This window comes from Condylura cristata, unplaced genomic scaffold (genome assembly GCF_000260355.1).
Source record: "Condylura cristata isolate star-nosed mole 26May11 unplaced genomic scaffold, ConCri1.0 scaffold00005, whole genome shotgun sequence".
Lineage (NCBI taxonomy): Eukaryota > Metazoa > Chordata > Mammalia > Eulipotyphla > Talpidae > Condylura > Condylura cristata.
In genome coordinates, this window is record NW_004567106.1 from 11257264 (window position 1) to 11270970 (window position 13707).

The window sequence follows — 13707 nt, forward strand, 5'->3', positions numbered from 1 at the left end:
TTTTTTTTTTTAAAGATTTATTTATTTGTGCATACAGAACCGGGGTACAGGCCAAAGAAGCAGGAGTGGTGAGAGGATTCACCAGACACAGAGTGGGGAGCAGAACAGGCAGATCCACGAAGTACATGTACCCTGAGGGGAGCAGGGGGTGGGTCAGGAGAGGTCTGCTGTGCCATGTGGTCACCTCGGGGTGAGCGGGGTTCGAACTCATGCTGAAGTGACTTTAGCTTCTCAGTGCTGTGCTTTAACCCACTGTGCCACCAGGGAGGGCCCTAAGTGATCTTTTTAAATAAGTTTAGTTTCCACTGACAATAGAAAACAACAAATTCTTGGTTGGTTTTGTAATGGTTAATCAGTCATAGCTACTCTCCTGCAATTTGCTGCTTGGATTAATGTTTTTCTTCCTTACTATCCACTGCTACAAAAGGCTCAGTAGAAATTGTAAGGTTGATCACATTTAGGATTCAGTGAGCTCTCCATGATTTTTGAACACCATCAGTGGAAAGAATAACACCTGTCAGCACTGGGGTTTACTTAAAGCCTAAAGAGCCAGTGTGTTGCTATGGCAGGATTTAGATGGGGGCGGTGGAGGGGTGTGGGGCAGCTAGCTACGCAAGGCACAGGGAAATGGTAGCGGCAGCCCAGAAACCACAGCCCTGAACATGGCTGCCTCAGAGACAGGAGCAGGGGGCAGGGCGGAAGTTGCTGCGATGAGGGCGGGGGAGGTCTCTGGGGATGTGATTGTATTATTATATCCTGCATTACCCTCCGTTTTTATTGTCTTGGCTTAATGTGCTTGTTTGCACGGCTAACTCCCCAACTTCTCTAGGCATGGTTCTCAGGACGGGGGCGTGTGCGCGTGCGCGGGTGTGTGACTCTAGGTTAGCTTTCTGAAACTCTGCTTCTGACATGAATACTGGTGTTTTGTTTTTTTTTTTTTCTTTCTTTCTCTTGGTAGCTCTTGAAATAATTATGTTTTACCACCGCCTTTTTGTGTGGCTTTTTTTTAAACACTAATAGCTGAACAGCTGCTACTATTTGTCTCACTTCCCATTCTCTAGCTTCAGAATTAGAGAATTAAACCAGTACAAAAATTAAGTATCCTTGGTGAACTAAAATCTGTGTGAACATAATTCTAAATAATAAATAGTTTACAACATTAATAATAGTGCTTACTATGTATGTGATATTTTTCTAATGTTTCTTACGTGCTAAATAATTTAATTTACAAGGCAAGCTAGTGAAGTATTATAGTTAATATAATATTGTTAATATTCTCACTTGACATAAGAAGAATCTGGGGCATAGGAAAGTTAAGTATCTTGCCCAGGGTCAAATAAAAATTATTTGAGTAGACATCCAGGTCTAAATTTTAACTCAGAGAAGTCCATGTACACAATCTGGTTAAAGCAGATCTAACTTGAAAATTTTAGAGTAAGATACATGGTGAATTAGAGCAAGTAAAACACTTGGGTTCCTGCATCAAACACCCCACTGAGGGCCCTTTGATCTTTACAAGAGAGCCTGAGGGACTTATTGATCTCTCAGAGAGCCTGAGCTTTGCACATAGTAGGAAGCTGCATTCTTGTACCTAGTGTGTAGCAGGTATAAGAAAAATATTTGTTGGGCCTCCTTGGTGGCGCAGGGATTAAAGACACAACTCTATCAAGCAAGCTCTTGGCAGTCACTGTATCCTGGTTCAATCCCAGGCTAGGGAGCTGACTCACATGGGGCAGCAGACCTCTCTAGTCCAGCCTGCTGTTCCCCTCAGCAGTGCATTTCAGTAGGCCCACCTGTTCTGCTCCTCACTCTGTCTGGTGAATCCTCTCACCTCCCACACCTTTGGCCTACACCCCAGTTCTTGTATGCATAAATATATACATCTTTAAAAAACATATTTGTTAAATACCAGTTGTTATAGTAAATCAGCACGAATTGGCTAGCGTAGCAAACTGTCATATTCCAATCCTGATGGCCTTTTGATTGTTTTGAAACTTTTAATTTATCCAACACTTGAGGTATATAACCTGTGGATGGATCATATCCCTAAAGCATAAAGAACATTGGAAGTGCTTTGATGATGATGTTATAACCAATAACTATGCTCTTTCCTGCCACTCTGACATGCTCATTTATGGAATGCCCAAAGGTTTGAAGAATAGTTGACAATTTATGAGTAATACTTACAATATTGATTTCCCTAATGTTTTGCTGCTTAAATAATGTTCATTCATAAATTATGCTTGATAGAATATTTGTAGAACAAATGACTCAAAAAAAAAAAAAGATTTTGACTCTAGGTACTGACAAATTTGCTGACTTCATACGGAAATGAGTAATAAAGCAATCAGAAGCACTGTGAAATCCTAAGGGCCTTGGAGGCTTTATATCTAGTAAATTCAAGTTAGAAGTTGGGGGTGAGTGTCTGAACTCTAAGTTATTCCTTTAGGTATGGATAAAATTCCAGAGATTCCATTGGAAATACTTCCCAAAGGAGATGAGGACATTAAAAAATTGGTAGTAAGTCAGTTAATATAGGTCAAGGTTCAAGATGTTTGAAACAATATTATACACTTTAATATTAGTAACTAAATTAATGTTATAAATAAATAAAGTATAGAAGTATTTTATCTGATACTATAATTAGCCTCAGAGTTGGTTTCAGTGTTTCTGTTTTATCTTTTTTTTTCTTAAATTCTGTTTCTTTGGAATTTTTTCCAAATTTGAAACTTGAATCTCTCTTTCTTCCAACCCCTTACGATCCACCATAGAAATAAGCAAAAATAAAATATATTAATTTTTATGTTTGACTTTGTTGAACAAAACTTGAATGTTTTAAATTTGTTGAACTGAAATGTTTGAGAGGGTTTTTATCAAACTACATACATTTGTTTGTGTTTGTGTTTCTTTTACTACATAGAAAATGTTTCCAAACTCTTAGTGGTGGTTCATCATCCTATTTAACATGATTTTGTAGGAACTTATTCATATTTAACAAGTTGGAATGTTAAGAAATTAAGAGTTCAACAGTTTATCTTCATCAATAGAAGGGGAAAATTAGAGTTAATTAACTCTAATATTAAAGATATCAAAGTAATGAAATAAAGAGAGTAGATTTAAGCAGTTTATGGTATATTTTCTTATTTTACTTTTAGTCCAGAATGTAATAAAACCTAATGAAAGTATATTAAAAAGATACTGTTGGGCCTCTCTGGTAGTGTAGGGGTTAAAGTCTCAGCACTATCATGCTATCACCAGCCACTGTGTGGGCAGGAGTTCAATCCCCAGCCAGGGAGCTGACCCACATAGCTCAGCAAACGGTTCCTGTTCCACCACTCCTCCTCAGCAGTGTATTACAGAAGATCCACCTGCTCTGCTCCCCACTCTGTCGCTGGTGAATCCTCTCACCACCCCACCACCCCCAAATCTGGGCTATATCACAGAAGTAAATGAAAATAAATCTTTTTTTTTAAAATGTTATAACCACCACCAAGGGCTGAGATTTAGTGTATGCTTAGGGAGTTTTCAAAGGAAGAAAATTATAAGCTTTTGTATTCAGGTGATTTTATGCCATTACTGAAATGGTACTAGCACGTAACTGGCTTGTTGTAACACCATACTTATCATAGAGCAATTAGAAAACATAGAAATACTCAAAGGAAAAAAAGAATCCATGATTTAATCACCTAAATAGAAGTATTAACATTTTCATGTCTTTTTTAATGCATATCCACATAATTGTAACAGTATCTACCATTATTTTAGTATTTCTTTGGTGCCACTCACTAGACTCAGTTTTTTATAAGCACTATCTCATTTAATTCTTAGTATGTGCTCAGGAGATGCACTGCTATGCCCATTTTGCAGGTGAAGACAGTGAGACTTACAGGATTTAGTGGTTTGGTAAAATTTAACACAGCTAGTGAGGCTTAAGAACTAGTTTTAACCTAGTTATGCCTGATTCCTAAGACTGTGTTCTGATCTCATTGTAATATTTCTGATTGAGACCTTCTTTTAATATCAGAAATTAGTGGTATTTTATACAGTTTTATAATTCCTCTTAAAAATAACTTTACAATGAAACAAAACAGAAGGAAGAGAAGCGAGAACATGTAATATGTAAAATCTGTATTCTAAATATTTAGATTTTACTTCTTAAGTAGCCAAACAGTATTATGAATTTAGTACATGAGAAATAAAAAAAAAAATAAAAATGAAGCACCATAAAGAAAAACGCTCAGGCTTGCTAAGTAAAGGTAGACACACAATACCAATGTCTGTATGTATATTATTGACAAATAAATATGATGACGTTTTAAAAGAGCTGGAGCAGATAGAGTTATTAGGATCAATCTTTACAAGTAGCAATTACAAAACCCATAAAATACATTTCTAGGAAATAATCTAGAGAATTTATCAAAGTGTGATTTTTTTTTGGCAAGGTAGATTCCTAGAAATACTAGCTTTTGAATAATAAGTAATGAGGCAGGACATGAAGGAGTAGAGAGGCACTGATTTCACTTTGGTCACCTGACCTGAGTAAAGGTTTATATTTAGACAAGGATGGAAAGTGAATTTAAAGCAACATAAATAATTTATGTTTTATTATCCCAGATTTCTCCTCATAAATTAAGTGTTTAAAATAATTTTTCAAAGGGTAAAGATTTCTAGTGTTGCTATATAGATCATTTTCATGGTTGAATTTTATTATTGATTTTGACTAGGCACTATCCTCAAAAGAAAGACTAATGGGAGGAAACGTGAAACGATAAAAGGGATAAAAACACAAGAAGGCAAATGTTGAGAGAGGTTATATTACAATTACATGATAAATATAATTATAGATTAACTGGAGGGAATTTAGGAATTACCCAAAAAGCACTTAGAAATATCTAAAGCCATACCACAGGCATCTCTCTGAATTCTCTTCTCAAACCCAAGGCAGATTTTGTATGTGTGTGTGCTTGTGTGAATTGACCTATTGCAGATTCTTTGTACTTAATATATAAAAACAGGCAACTTCCTTTAATGAAAAAGTGTCCAGCAGGAATTGCTTTAGATGTTGTAATCATTGATCTTCCCGTAAGTCACTCTTGGATTTCTCATAAATCTGCAAATACTAATGATCTGCCTGTTTCTGGACACCTGTTATTTTGATTTGACACAAACAGAAAAATTCCAGTGATATAATGCAAAAATAACTAAAACATATCCCATCTGAAATATATACCACCCAAAACCTTACCTGCCATTAAACAGTAGTTTAAATTAATTTTCTCATAGGTTTTTATCCTGAGCTCTACATAAAACTCATGACATCCTCACTAGAGAATATTTCCCAGCATTTTTATTACTAGCTTTGGATATGTTACATTTTCAATAAGTGAGTCAGATGGTTCACACTTCTTTTTCTGTGGTTTTAGAATTTTGTACTACTGAAGGAAATTTTCAGTCTTACTTTTTTCAACTATTGTAAGGTAGAGTGTCCTAAAGAATAACATCCAGAGGAAAGTCTCAAGCAGATGTGATGGGATCTGGGGTATAACAATTTTGTTGTTTCACAATGGAATACTATTCAGCTATAGAAAAGAAATCCTGCCACTTGCAACAACATGTCAAAGACATAGAAAATATAATGCTTAATGGAATCAGTCAGATAGAGAAAGAGAAACACAATGTGATTTTACTCATGTAGTACATAAACAAATTAACAAACTAAATAAAACAAAAACAAACTTTTAGTTTAGAAAACCAGATTAGTGGTTATCAAAAGGAAAGGGCAAGAGGGATGGGCCAGTCAGGTGAAAGACATTAACTGTATGGTGAAGGAGAGAATTAGAACATTATTATTATTATTATTATTATTACTATTATTATTATTATTATTATTATTATTTTGCATAGAAGAACTGGGGTATAGGCCAGAGGTGTGGGAGGTAGGGGTAAGAGGATTCATTTAAGGGAAGGGGGGAGTGGGGAAACAGAACAGGAAGATTTACTGAAATACACTGCTTAGGGGAGCAGCAGGAGAGACAGGAGAGGTCTGCTGCGCCATGTGGGTCACCTCCCTGGTTAGGGATGAAACTCAGGCTATAGAGGTCATAGCGCTGAGACTTAACCCCAGGGTCACCAGGCAGGCCCCTAGAACTGGGCTTTTGATGGGCAACTTAAGTTATTATATATAGATGTTTATAATGGTGTACACTTAAATCTTATCTAATGCAATTTTAATAAAACATTGTAATAAAAAAGAGTTTTGTTGGAACCTGTGTAATGAGTGGGTTTTAGGAAAGTAAGTTCAGCAATGGAGCTAGCTGTGAGGCATGATTTTCAGGCTCCATCATTGAAGAATACTAGGAGAATGGAAGGAGAAGATTACCAAGTTGAATGCTGTGTTAGTGTCTCCAAGGTCTGATTAGTCTCTGAGTCATGTGATATCACAGATTCAACCCTGAACTTTGAGAGTAAAAAGTTCTACTTTTTAGACTTTTCACACAGACTGGATTAACAATCGAAAACTATAGCTAACAGTTATTAAATGTTTCCAATTATGTGCTAAGAGTTTTGACAAGTTCTTCCCAAGAATTAACTCTCCGAAATAGCACAGGAGACAGACAAATATCATTATTGCCTTATTCTAACGTCTAGGCAACTTGAGTCTCAGAGGAATCTAGTAACGTGTAAGTATACAAAAGCAGTAAGTGGTGGACCTAAGTTGTCTGATTTCAGAGTAGATGACTTTAGCCACATCATTGTTTTCTAGAAGCCTCTGAGGCAAATTCTTACTGACTAGTGAGGGTAGCTTTGCCTGACATGACTTGTAGTAGCCATATAATCCCTTTCTGGGGCTCTCCTTCCAAACTTTGGAGCAATAACTAGATTAATGGGTGAAACATGTATTTCATGTTTAAGATTTATAGATTTTTTTTAAGTTTCTTTTAGCAAAAATTCATTGACTATTTTTGCTTTTTTAACTTCTGGTGCTTTCTGTCCATATGTTAGGTTTGATTCTGAGTGATTTCAGAGTTTCTGTGACTTTTTGCAGGAGTGAGGAGTTGTTGGACTTAAGAAATGTTATTTCACATGAAAAAATTCCTCTCTTTTTCATGCCAGTGTCCCCAAACACTGCATAAAAATTCTTTTTTTGAGGGGGAAATTTAGTACTTGAAGAATCTAACATAGAAATTCATGGGTAATGTTTCTAATAGACAAGGATTTATCACAAAACTGAATTACAGTATAATTGGTTTATATCAGTAAAATGTGACTTGATTTTACTTCTCAGATTATTAAATAATATTAACTCATAACACCCTAGCCCATGACCTCCTTCAAAGATAAAAATTGTATAATTGTAATCAGCTAGTTTGGCCATTGCCATAACATAATCTCTCTATCTGAAAATAAAATGAAAAATACATGCTTTGGATATTTTTTTTTCCAGGAAATGATGACATCTACATTTTCAAAAAGGAATCTAGATTTAAGCCTTTATGCCTTTCACAAAAAGTTAAATTTTGAAGATGGCAATGGGTTTGGTGATACTTTTTAGACAGGACACTTAACCATGCTCCATGATAGAAAGATTGTCTTTTCCTGGGCAAAGTACACTGTTAAAAGACTGAGAAGATAAGCCACAGACTGGAGGAAATATTCACAAAGCACAGAGCTGATAAACAACAAAATCCTGAAATATATATAGAAGACTTATAACACAGAAAATTTATAATTGTAATGACCCAGTATAAAAAAAATGGACCAAAGACCTGAACAGATACCTTGCCAGAGAAGATACACAAGTAAACCTAAAAGATGCTCCATGTTATAGGTCATAGAGAATTGCAAATTAAAACAGCAATGAAATACCACTACACATCCATTAGATTGGCTAAAATGCCAAACCCTGAAAAAACCCTACTGATGAGAGTGTGGAATAACAGGAATTCTCATTCACTGGTGGGAATACAATATGGTATATCCCTTTCAAAGACAATTTGGAAGATTCTTATAAAGGCGATTATAAAGCTTACCATATGACCCAGAAATTGTACTCCTAGCTATTTACCCAAATTAGCTGAAAACGGAAGTCCACAAATCCTGTGCATACGAGGGGTCTCCCTGGTGGCTGTAGGGGTTAAACCTCAGCACAGTGCTCTCATGCTATCACCACTGTGGCAGGAAGTGGTGCTGCAGACCTCTTCTGTCTCTCCTGCTGCTCCCTTCAGCAGTGTATTTCAGTAGATCCACATGTTCTGCTCCCCACTCTGTCTCTGATAAATCCCCTGTCCTACACCCTAGTTCTATACATACATAAATAAATATATATATAGATTCATAATGGGTGTAGTCCAGATGTATGAGTGTGGAGGGGGTGGGGAAAACAAGGGTTGGTGGTGAGAGGATTCACCAGAGACAGAGTGAGGAGCAGAACAAGCATATTTTCTGAAATACAATTCTGAGGGGAACAATGGGCAAGACAGGAGAGGTCTGCTGTACCATGTGGGTCAGCTCCATGATTGGAGATTGAACTCATGTTGCAGTAGCTTCATAGAGCTGAGATTTAAACCCTTGTGCTACAGGGACTGCCTCTTGTGAACTATTTAGATGAATAACAACATGACAGATTTGGGCCTTCGCAATCCTGGCCTGGATTCCTATACAGAGCTTTGAACTGGTCTGAATTTAGGTATCCCAATATCCTGCTCATAGATACCCCCAAATGTCTCTTCCCAAGTGTCATTTACTGCTCAAGCATCTGTAATGGGGTACTCCACAGCCTGCTCTCCAGCCTCCCTTCAAGCCCTCCATTTGCTCCCCCATGAATCTGTTATCCTTCCCAAAGCTGACCCACTTGCCATTTGCTGAACATCCTGTGCTTTCTCTTCTCTGGATCTGTTTTCTCTTTTTTAAGATTTATTTATTTATGCATAATTGACAACCATATACCAGAGACATTTTGCGGGGGTGGAGTGGGGACTGGGATCAAAAACGGGGGGGGGTGGGGGGGGGGAGGGAAATGCACGGGATTATGGTGATGGCACACGGGTGACTTGGTGATGGGAAACCCGTGGGGATTACAATTGAGATGGGAAAAAAATGTACAAAATGATGTAAAAATAAACTTTTGTAATAAAAAAAAGCTAATCTAAAAAAAAATTACTAAGGAACATGGAAGGATGAATAGAGCACAGAGGATTTTTGGGGCAGTGAAAATATGATGCTATAATGCTAAGTACATATTATTTTAAGTTTGTTCAAACCCAAGAATAAACCCTAATGTAAACTATGGACTGCAGGTGTTAAGAATATGTCAGTGTATACATCAGCATTTATAACAATTCTAAAAAAAAAAAAAAAGATTTATTTATTGATGCATACAATAACTGGGGTACAGACCAGCATTGGGGCAGGAGAGAATATTCACCAGAGACAGAGTTGGGAGCAGAACAGTCAGATCTACCGAAATACACTGCTAAGGGGAACAGTCGGAGAGACAGGAGAGGTCTGCTGCACCAAGTGGGTCAGCTCCCTGGCCAGGGATTGAACTTGTGCTGCAGTGGTTGTGGATAGCTTCATAGTGCTGCGCTTTAATCTATTGCTCAACCAGGGAAGGCCCTTTTCTGGATCTTTGTTCATGCCTAAATATGTGGTCTTTATTTCTACTTAAATACCCTCTCTTTCCTCTCCATTTCCAACATTATCCATATTCGTAATTCTAGTTTCTCCTTGTCATGTCCCCCGCATCAGATGGGCTCTTATTAATGAGTTCTCTTAACGTGTTTTGCTTTGACTGTTTCCTCGTTGTTGTTTTTAATTATATGGGCCCATACCCCTCCTTTCACCTTCAATTGGATTTTAACCTCTTTGAGAGAAAAAAATTTTATCCTAGCGCAAAACTTTGCAGGTAGGAACATACAACAAGGCCCATTTTGGAGACACTGTAATAGCAGGTGGTGAGGTCTGAGCTGTGAACTGGGGACTCAGATCTCACATTACTCAGTAGTGGGGAACTCAGGCAAAGCTGTAAAGATCCCTTTTATGAGGATATGACATTGTATCTGCTATGTAGTATAATTGAAAAATGTTAAAGAAAATATATGTAGAGTTTGACATATATTAAGTATCCATTGCATGTAGTGGGAAAATACTTTTTATATCTAAGTTTTCCCCTAGAATACCTTGAATTCATTCCAACATTTCACCTCTCTCATTTAGCTATACTTATAGTCACAACAGGCCTTCCGGAAAGTTAAAATTAGAACAAGAATGGTCATTTTATAGATGGGTATGAGATTGTGTTATAATCAGATCTATATTTTGAAGGTACTATAGTATTTGTTGATGAACAAAGTCATAAATATTTATGGACCCTTGGAGATATTGGGAGCATAGGAGTAAGATACAGTCCTCACTCTAACTTTCTACTAACTTTCTCTCTGAAGTGTAAGATGACCCCACAGATATTCAAAGAACATATTGAAAAGCTTATGTATAAAATGGTGCCAAACCTGGGATGGTTAGAATCCCAATTTGATGCCTATTTCTGGAGCTTAAAACTTAGCTGTTATGTCAAACTTTGGGGGAGTCCACGAATGTTTAACCAGATTTTTAAAAGCCAAGACTCTAAGAGGCAATGTTATAGAGAATAAATCAAATCTATCAATTATCAGATAGAGCAAATGAAATCTGCACTTTCTCTGTTTCTATTCAGAAGACCTCAAAGGACCCTAAGTAAAGGGCAATGTTGGCATGTCTACTTAAGCTCCCCAAACACTGAAGCTTTCCTATTTGCCTCAACTTAGGTGCGAATCCTACCGATGCATAGGGTTAGACGATTTGACCCAGGCCCCCGCTCTCTGCCAGTCTCTGGGCGGGCGCCACCCCCTCTTTGCGAGACGGTGTGTCAGAGAGACGGAGCCAGGGCCCTCCCGCGGGAGGGGCGCGGGGCGTGGAGGGCGTGGGCCGGGGGCGGGGCGAGTCCCGCAGACTGGGTGCTCTGGGGGAGCTGTCAGTGTCAGGCTCCGGGAGAGAGAGGAAGTGATCGCTCCCGGAGGAGCGCGAGCCGAGCGGCCGGCGCAGCGTGAGACAGCACATCCTGCCGGTGCCCGGCCCGCCGCCCCGGGAGCCGCTCCCGCGCCGCCAGCGCCGCGCTCCTGGAGAGAGTTCTGCGGTCGCCGAGCACATCCAGGTAAACAGGAGGGGGTGTCGCGCTCTCCTGGCTACCACCTCGGCGCCCCTGCACCACCCTTGGCGCCTGGGTGTCGTCCGTGCTGGGGGCTCAGCAGCAGTGCGGCGCTGGTACTGCTTGCCTTCGCCAGGTTCTGGCATGCACCGCTGCGCCCTAAGGCAGCCAGAGACCCCCAGCGGCAGCCCCCGGCTGCAGCTTGGCGGGCAGAACCCAGAGGCGAGGTTGGAGGAAAAGGGTCGCAGTGTCAGCACCTGGTCGCCCACCTGGTGGGCTGGGAGGAGCGTCCCCAGCACGCCCCGCCCGGGTCTGCTCCTTGGGAGCAGAAGGAGACTGGCGGAGAAATCCGCACCCCTCCGGGCCACCAGCTGACGGCCCCTGTGGGAGGGTGAACTGCAGAATGAGGGGGAAGGATGCTGTTTGATTACGTTTTTCGGGCTGTCTGCGAAGCTCTTAGATGCTGTTGCTATCCTCCAAGTCGGTGAGAGCAATGCACTTCCAGCAGGGTATTAATTAGACATTCACGCAAGAAGATGTCAGCTTCTCTCTCTGCGGCTGCAAAAAAGTGTGGTTGGGGATGTGTTTCATAAACACCTTCCCTCCTGGCAGCGTGGTTCTCCTCTCCCCACTCCCTCTCCAGAATTGCTCTGGCCTGTAAATTTTTTCGTCGTCATCATCAGGACAGTGATCCTGGCAGCAGTGGGAAGGACTCCCGTGCCCTGTGAGGTCAAACTGAAACCCAGATCAGGACAGGAAATTACTTCACAAGTCAGACTCAGGAAAATGCAGAAGAAGGTATCTGTTCCTTATGCTGGTCTTTCCCACACCTAGGTAAGGGGCAGGAACTCCTAGCCAGCCATTTTCTTGCTGAAATGTCTTTCTAGTGGGCATGTAGACATGATATAGTTCAAGTTTAGGGAAAATTGCTTTGACTATTCCGGAAGAGCAGAAATTATAGCTGATAGTAAGGCATAGCTCACTGTAGGGGACACCCTTTAAATAATGTTAGATCAAATATGGCTAACTATGTATTTCATTGTGGAAAGTATAGAGAAAAGATGTTGATCAGTGTTAGTAGATTTGAAAGAGGTACTCTCAGCAAAAGTTGCATCCTGGGGGAACAAGTGGGAATGTAATATTTTCTGACAACCTAAAATGCTGAGTTTTCTTCGAAAGGGGTTGGTGTGGAAAAAGGCCCAAACTCTGTTCTTTTGAATGTTTCTCAATAAAATGAAATCAGCCATCCTTCTACCAAGTAACCAGTCTCTTTATAGGAACCAACTTTGTAGTATGTCTTCAGGCCTGAGGTTCTGGTGATCTAAGAGTTATTTTTCTCAAAATCTTCACCCACCATCATGGAGAGGTTTAGATAATATGGAGGAGGCCCCGTACAGCCTTTTTTAGCCTACTAAGCTCTGGGTCCAATTTTTGGCTCAGAGTATCTTCTACAGTTCTCTTTTTCTTTCTTTTTCCATATTCTGGATGCCATATCTCTGCTGTCCAGTGCCCTGGGGGATAAGTGATGTCTTCATCCTTCCCCATACTCAGCCTTGCCCCCATTCCTACAGAAAACATATCCAGCAGCTCTTTGGGCATTAAAATTCTGTCATTATGGCCCTCCCTGGTAGCGCAGCAGGTTAAAGCACTCACTAAGAAGCTTAATCCAATTCCGCATGAGTTCGATTCCTGCCTGTCCAGGAGGTGACCACATGGCGTGGCAGACCTCTCCTGACCCGCCCACTGCTCCCCTCAGCAGTGTACTTCGTCAATCTGCCTGTTCTGCTCCCAACTCTGTTCCTGGTGAATCCTCTCACCCTCCGCATCTCTGGCCTGTATGAATAAATAAAAATAAATCTTTAAAAAAAATTTGTCATTAGGGCTAACTACCACTGGGGATGTGGCAAGAGAAAATAAATTCAAGCCATTGGAAAACAGGGCATATTTATTAAGTGGTGCTCCCTGACCCCTAGTTCTGACGAACTTCTGAGACGATAACAGATTACCCAGCCTTGCTGTCATCATGTTTTATGTCTAAGAGGGAGCTCTCTGAATTTTCTTTCTCTCCCCTTCCCTAAGTACTCTTCCTGTAGCTGTATTTGATAAATGAGCATATATCTTGACTCCAGTGCTGAGTCAAGTAAATCTTACAGATCCAGCCTGGGTGATGCTCTGTCTATACTGGGAAGCAGCCTTATAAAATAAAGGCTAGTTCTTTAAACCCAGCCACATTTATTAGCTCAGAGAGTGCACAGAGGCTGGAAATTAATTACTTCTGTGTGTAGTGCATTCTCCCCAATCACCCTACTCATCACTTAACCTAGCATCCAGTGGAAAGATCATAGACATTCATTGTAAACAAATTACTTTGACCCATTTAATAAAACAAAGATTGAAGATAATTTATTAGTCACTTTAAAAGTGCTCAGCACATTTACTAAATGTATGACATTGCCAGTATATTTACCAAAAGGTATGGAGCACTGAACGAGGCACTACCTTTTTTTTTTTTTTTTTTAATATTT

The 13707-nt window shown here is 39.8% G+C and overlaps 1 protein-coding gene across 17 annotated transcripts in view; it reads left to right on the forward strand.

The window, feature by feature from the left end:
- The first annotated feature begins 10935 nt into the window (after window positions 1–10935).
- The window catches only part of DYNC1I1 (dynein, cytoplasmic 1, intermediate chain 1), a 312504-nt gene continuing 309732 nt past the window's right edge, over window positions 10936–13707 (forward strand). For 7 of the 17 annotated variants that reach the window (XM_012720834.1, XM_012720837.1, XM_012720839.1 and 4 more), the window contains exons 1-2: window positions 10981–11188; window positions 11826–11980. In XM_012720834.1, the coding sequence (XP_012576288.1) occupies window positions 11969–11980 (12 nt within the window). In that variant the 5' untranslated portion in view covers window positions 10981–11188; window positions 11826–11968. Of the gene's footprint in view, window positions 11189–11825; window positions 12017–13707 lie in introns of those variants that run through there. The other 10 variants (XM_004676705.2, XM_012720843.1, XM_004676707.1 and 7 more) reach the window with 5 other exon arrangements.